Source organism: Notolepis coatsorum (genome assembly GCF_963971535.1).
Source record: "Notolepis coatsorum genome assembly, chromosome: 12".
NCBI lineage: Eukaryota > Metazoa > Chordata > Actinopteri > Aulopiformes > Paralepididae > Notolepis > Notolepis coatsorum.
In genome coordinates this window covers 72,186,073-72,193,704 of record NC_140176.1, presented here as the reverse complement: position 1 = coordinate 72,193,704, position 7,632 = coordinate 72,186,073, and the positions used below count along the sequence as shown (strand labels likewise).

Here is a 7,632-nt window from a genome sequence, read left to right as displayed (position 1 = left end):
ACCCCAGGTGGTGAGAGCAGGCAACTGCACCTCCTCATCCATCACCCTCAACATAGGGGCCCCCCAGGGCTGTGTTCTGAGTCCCCTCCTCTACTCCCTGTACACACACGACTGTGTGGCTCAGCGGAGTAGCAATACAATCGTCAAATTTGCTGACGACACAGTGGTGGTGGGCCTGATCTCTGCCAACGACGAGAGGGCCTACCTGGAAGAGGTCAAGGTCCTGGCGGGATGGTGCCAGGAAAACAGCCTCTCCCTGAACGTCAGCAAAACAAAGGAGATGATTGTGGACTTCAGGAGGTCGGGGGTCAAGGACTACAGCCCCCTCAGCATCGACGGGGCACCGGTTGAGAGAGTCAACAGCTTCAAGTACCTCGGAGCCCACATATCCGAGGACTTGAAATGGACCATACACATTAACAGTGTGGTGAAGAAGGCACGACAACGCCTCTACTTCCTCAGGCGCCTAAGGAAGTTCCAAGTCAGCCAGAAGATCCTTAAGAACTTCTACTCATGTACAATAGAGAGCATCTTGACCGGCAACATCACCTCCTGGTTTGGGAATAGCACTGCAAAAGACCAAAGCAGACTACAAAGAGTGACACGTTCAGCCGAACGCACAATTGGAGGGGGGCTCCCCACCCTCCAGAACATTTACTACAAGCGTTGCAAGGGGAAGGCTAAGAGAATTATTAAGGACTCGAGCCACCCGAACAACTGCCTCTTTGAACTGCTGCCGTCAGGCAAGCGATACAGGAGTCTCAAGGCGAGCACAGAAAGACTCAGAAGTAGCTTCTATCCCCAGGCCATCAGGCTGCTAAACGAACAATGAATGAACACTACACAACAACAACCACCAAACACACATAGCACACACATCCACACGCACACACTCACTTTAAACAAACACACTGTAGCACCCACTACACACACTTTATAGCACACACCCACTTTAAACAAACACACTGTAGCACCCACTCCCCACACTTTATATTTATGGATGAAGGATTGCACTACAACTCGTACACCTTACTGTAAATTGTACCTAAAATTGTACCTCATCCCATTTCTGCTTTGCACTAGATAGTACTGTACATTAGTACACTGCATAGTATTGTGTATTGTATATTATATGGTAACTCAGAACATTGTACATATGTCTATACCGAACAACTGTGACCTCATTTTCTTCTTCTAAATTCATGCTATATTATGTTATTATGTTATTTGATACTATCTTGTCTAGCACAGTCTCTGGAGCGTAACAGTAAGAAGCATTTTGTATGAAAGTATTCTGTACTTCTGTATGACAACTATTAAAGAACTTGAACTTGAACTTGAATGGTAAGAAAACCAAAGCGATGCGTTTTGCTCCTCTGTGGCCTCTTGCCTCTCCATTGACACCCTTGATGGTGTCTCTGTTGAGTTTGTCGATACATACAAATATCTGGGCTTTTGGCTGGACAGAAATCTAAACTTTAAACATCACATTGAAGCCCTAACTAAGAAACTGAAATGTACGCTTGGCTTCCTTTACAGACTTAAAGGTTGTTTTTCAACTTTTGCTCGTAAAAGGTTGGTCTCAGGCTTATTCCTGTCCCAGCTTGACTATGGTGACACTGTCTATAGATTTGCCTGTCCTACTGTTTTGGCCAAACTTGACCCACTCTACCCTGCTGCGCTGAGATATATATCAAACGCACCCTATAGGACTCATCATTGCATACTGTATATCCTAACTGGATGGTCCTCATTTACTATGCGCAGGATGCAGCACTGGTTTATTTTATTGTATAAAGCCATTTTAGGCAAACTACAACTGTATATGTGCCAGATTTCTACCAGTTTGCGACTCTTACAACCTCAGATCCAGTGCCTGGATACGGTTCCCGGTACCTGCTGTGCGGACTGAGGCTGAAAAAAGGAGTCTTTTTTATTTTGGTCCTTGGTCTTGGAATGACCTTCAGTCAAGCCTCAAACTGATGGCACTTGTTCCTTTAGCTAGTTTGAAACTGATGTCATCTGAGGTCCTTACCACCAGCTGCTCGTGTAGTAATAAGTAACGTACCTTGGTTTTTTATTGTTCCAAATGTGCACAATGTAGTGATTGCTTTTTGTTGTGTTGTTCTCTGTTTTAGTTGTGTTTACCATTGTGAAAACGTTGCTGCTTTCTTGGCCAGGTCAGCATTGTAAATGAGATTTTGCCTCAATGCTTTTTTATCTGGTTAAATAAAGGTTAATATATATTTTTAATTGTCCCAGAATTCTCAGAATGATGCACATTTGGTCCTACTTTTAGACATTAGAGTAAAAGCATTTCATCAACGTTCTTAAACCCAGGAAAGTATTCCAATCGCCAGCAGTATGTAGGAGAGCTGGTGTACATTTGAGGGTGAAACCATCTCTATAGAATACAACCACACGCATAAATAAACACCAACAATGAAACCAGCAGATGTACACACACACACACACACACACACACACACACACACACACACACACACACACACACACACACACACACACACACCTGCTTGTTTCTGCCGTGGCTTGGGCAGGTTGGTGACACAGGTGTGGGGACACATGAGGACATTACAGGGGTGCAGCCCCCCCTCCAGGTAGAGCTGCTTGGTCTCTGACAGGTGAATGCCCCCCAGTGGGGTCTTGGGGAGGGTGTTGGCAGGGACCAGAGCCAGGCAGAACACCCCCGCACCGTGGATGCTGTCTATCGCCTAAGGGGAAGAAGGGATTCAAGATTAGATTGGAAAGTAGTTCATTTAAAGGGTACCTGTTGTGAAAATGGTCTTTTCCGTCCATGGGATCCTACCTCTTGTTCACAGAAAACTCTATCTATTTGGGTGGAAATGTGAATATAAACAAAAGCGAGCTGTTTACAAGAAAGATCCGCTGGGTACCTTTAATTAACTATGAACATGAGCAACGACGATAATTAGGTTTGAAATCATCTATCCTCATATCGTTCTTTGTTGCAAGGGTTCAGTTCAAGATCACACATCACCTCGTGGAGGAGCTCAATACAGTTGCCACAAAAAGGCTGCAGCATGGAATAGCTGCTGCACAGAGACCAGCTGCAAACAACATGTTCTGTTAAATGTCTATATTTTGCTTCCCATATGTTACATGGCCGTCTGCGTCTGTGTGGGCTAGGTTGCTGTGCGTCTGTGTGGGCTAGATCTGTGTGTGTGTGTGTGTGTGTGTGTGTGTGTGTGTGTGTGTGTGTGTGTGTGTGTGTGTGTGTGTGTGTGTGTGTGTGTGTGTGTGTGTGTGTGTGTGTGTGTGTGTGTGTGTGTGTGTGTGTGTGTGTGTGTGTGTGTGTGCGCGTGTGTGTGTGTCTGTGTGTGTGTGTCTGTGTGTGTGTGTGTGTGTGTGTGTGTCTGTCTGTGTGTGTCTGTGTGTGTGTGTGTGTGTGTGTGTGTGTGTGTGTGTGTGTGTGTGTGTGTGTGTGTGTGTGTGTGTGTGTGTGTGTGTGTGTGTGTGTGTGTGTGTGTGTGTGTGTGTCTCCCTGGCAGCGTGGAGGTCAGTTACCTGCAACACGCGGCTCATCCACTGGAAGCTGTCCTCCTCAGTAGAGTCTGGCCTCTGCTCGGCCACCACCACTATCCTCTCATCCCTCAGGACCGTCACAGAGAACACTGCTATCCTGGAAGAGAGAGAGAGAGAGAGAGAGAGAGAGAGAGAGAGAGAGAGAGAGAGAGAGAGAGAGAGAGAGAGAGAGAGAGAGAGAGAGAGAGAGAGAGAGAGAGAGAGAGAGAGAGAGAGAGAGAGAGAGAGAGAGAGAGAGAGAGAGAGAGAGAGAGAGAAAGAGAAAGAGAGAAAGAGAGAAAGAAAAAGGGAGAAATGAAGAGAAAGAGAAAGGGAGAAAGATGGGAGAAAGAGAGATGGGAGAAAGAGAGAGAGAAAATAGAGAGAGAAAGACAGACAGAGAGAAAGAGAGAGAGTAAAAGAGGGAGAGAGAGAAAGAGAGAAATTGAGAGAAAGAGAAAGGGAGAAAGATGGGAGAAAGAGAAAATAGAAAGAGAAAAAAAGAAATAAAGAAAGAAAGAAAGAAAGAAAGAAAGAAAGAAAGAAAGAAAGAAAGAAAGAAAGAAAGAAAGAAAGAAAGAAAGAAAGAAAGAAAGAAAGAAAGAAAGAAAGAAAGAAAGAAAGAGAGAGATGGGATAGAGAGAGATGGGAGAGAGAGAGAGATGTGATAAAGAGAGATGGGGGAGAGAGTTGAGAGAGAGAGAGAGAGAGAGAGAGAGAGAGAGAGAGAAAGACAGACAGACAGACAGACAGAGAGAGAGAGAGAGAGAGAGAGAGAGAGAGAGAGAGAGAGAGAGAGAGAGAGAGAGAGAGAGAGAGAGAGAGAGAGAGACATTACCACTGTGAAGTACCATAGAAGTGTAAATCTCCAGGGGCCGCATGATTCAACGTAATTCTGATTATCAGGATTATGAATCGATTATTAAACAATTCTCAATGCATCACCATTATTTTTTTTACTATTTCATTCCTACATCGTGATCATAGGACCATCGGACAGCGAAGCTTCTTCAAACTAACAGTTGGGACAGAAAAAGATGATGAGAGTACCTTGGTCCTCATCCTTCACAGACATCGTGATCCTAACAGTTTTTGATAAACCGGCTCACTGTATAACACCTCTAAGTACTGTTGTTGATGGTTAAAAACTTGAGAACGGAACTCGAAGAGGCTGACATCACATTTCTGCTGGCAAGACGCCTTTTGTTTACGTATGTTGACAGTCAGAGAAACCTCCACCCTTCTTTCCCTCCACCCCTTTCTCCGTTCATATAGATTTGACAGATTTAGCCATTTCTCAACGCAAACAAGAGATCCACCACAGTTCAACACGTAGCGCCCGCCTAAACTTGACCTGTACAGTAGAATTAATTTGTCAAACTTCCAGCCCACTTCCCCAGACTGACAGGATTCCCCTCAGTTACCGCTCGAGGGTTTGAATGAGCGCTCAATGCCAGGACAAAGAACCAGAGGGACTGGGCTGAGAAAAATGGATTACTGAATTTCACGCACCGATGCAGATTCACAAAAGTCATCATTACATGAATCAATCATGTCTCCCACCCCTAGACATTAGCTCTGTGAAGTCAGAGGGGCAAAGAGGGAGGAGAGGGGGGTGGATTAAGGAGGCTTCTAAACTTTAATATTAATATAAAATATGATCACTTTGATCCTGTGGTCTTGTGGTCAGTGTTACACCGATAGGAGACCCTGATGGAAGTGAAATGTAATTAAATAAAAAAAGCTTAATCCTGAATCACTGAAATGTAAACATTGATTAGAATTAGAAATCAGGATGACCTCATCTTATCAGCATCCACACAAATGGCTAGATATCCATTTACACAATTGACCACGTTCAAGCGGCGGCCATTTTGTTCCTACAGTATGTCAGGCTCAGGTTGGGATTTCTTTCCACACTGTTCCCACGTGTGAATATGGTCAATTGCGCATCAGCCGTTACCATTTTTGAACTCTTTATTGGAATGTATTATTGTGTTTTTTACAGGGGCGGTGTTCAATAAATCCAATATATTACGGTACAATGTGGCAGTGTTAGCCAGCTGGCTAGCTTTCAACTGCAGTCCCTGGGCATGATGTGAAAGCCCATTAAACAATAGATGAAAAGAATAATGAACTTCACTGCTCTGCCAAGGGGCTTGAATAACAAGGAAAGCTGGAGAATACAAGAAATTCTGTAAAACTGCGAGAATAACAGACTTTTAACATTAAAGGGCCCCTATTGTAAAACTGGCATTCCCATGTGTTTTGCAATGTTTTTACACAATAAGAGGTTGTCTCAACACGGAGATATTGTGAAACATGTACATACTGTAGTGCAGTTTCTACACAATGGCAGCTCGCTCGTAAACCTTCTCTTTTACTCTTGAATTCTACGAATTGAATCTAAAATATTATTCTGACAAAAATGTTTACTTTGATATGATATCGATCTGAATTTAATTCGACAGTACAGGCACCATTGCTAGATGTATGATAATTATTGTATTAGTACGATAAACGCAGCTTGCTCAGGCACAGAAACAGCCCGTTGAGAACAGGAATTAAACAGAGGGGTATAGAGTGTTTCTTTCAGCAAATAACTTCAAAGACATGTTTAGGGGACCTCGAAGACCTATATTAACTACAATATACAGTATGTACAATATATATATATATATATTATAATAATCAACTTTATTTGTATAGCACCTTCCATACAAGAATTGCAGCTCAAAGTGCTTCACAGTAGTAAAAAAAGACATAAATGAGCACCAAATTGGTAGATCAAGAGCAATGCATAAAGTGCAGACATAAAATAAGTATAAAACAAGCATAAAATAGATAGCAGCAAAATAGACAAGCTTTTCATTTTAGGATCTAACATCTTAATAGGCCTTGTTGTTTACAGTATATTTATAGTATATAGTATAAATAAAGGACTACAATATGGGACCTTTAAAACCAATGTGTTTCACTAATGTGCCTTCATCAGTCGTTACCAAAGAAAAACATTGAAACACTCTCGTATCCCTCTCCATCTCCAGTTTAAAACACCCACCCAGCCCTCTCTGCCAACCGCACACTCACCTGCCCCTGTAGACGAATTTCATTGGCTCCACCGCCAGCGCTGTGGCGACGATGTCGTCTGCGTTGTGCCTCCGCCCGCTCACCATGATGAGGCCGTCCATCTTGCCGGAGATGAACACCAGGCCGCCGGGGCCCACGAAGCCCAGGAGACCCGTCCTCACGAAGGCATACTCACTGACCAGCCCCCCGCTGGGGCTCAGCGGATACACCTGCACGCACACGGCATTCAAGAGGTTTCATAGACCATGTACAATCTTACTCTGCTAGTCCACCGTTCACACACAATCACAAAGTCACAAAATATAGACTTAAACTAGAATTTAAATATTAAGAAAATGTTTAATGCTAAAATCTTAATCTTAAAATTAAGTAGAAAAATAAGTCACGAGTGACAGAATGGCACATTCAGTTCACAGTGTAGCGGTAGAAAGGATGTAAAGTACACACACACACACACACACACACACACACACACACACACACACCAACACATCAACACATCAACACATCAACACACCAACACACCAACACACCAACACATCAACACACCAACACATCAACACATCAACACACCAACACACCAACACATCAACACACCAACACACCAACACATCAACACACCAACACACCAACACATCAACACACCAACACATCAACACATCAACACATCAACACACCAACACACCAACACACCAACACATCAACACATCAACACATCAACACATCAACACACCAACACACCAACACACCAACACATCAACACACCAACACATCAACACATCAACACACCAACACACCAACACACCAACACACCAACACATCAACACACCAACACACCAACACATCAACACACCAACACACCAACACATCAACACACCAACACACCAACACATCAACACATCAACACACCAACACACCAACACACCAACACACCAACACATCAACACACCAACACACCAACACACCAACACACCAACACACCAACACATCAACACA

General features: G+C 43.6%; 1 protein-coding gene across 1 annotated transcript in view; it reads right to left on the bottom strand.

The window, feature by feature from the left end:
* LOC311237904 (disco-interacting protein 2 homolog C-like) overlaps window positions 1-7,632 on the bottom strand; it is a gene marked incomplete at its 5' end in the record, with an annotated part of 107,099 nt that overhangs the window by 41,125 nt on the left and 58,342 nt on the right. Inside the window, 3 exon segments of the mRNA XM_084325878.1 lie at window positions 2,534-2,735; window positions 3,550-3,664; window positions 6,637-6,845. Coding sequence (XP_084182004.1) covers window positions 2,534-2,735; window positions 3,550-3,664; window positions 6,637-6,845 — 526 coding nt within the window.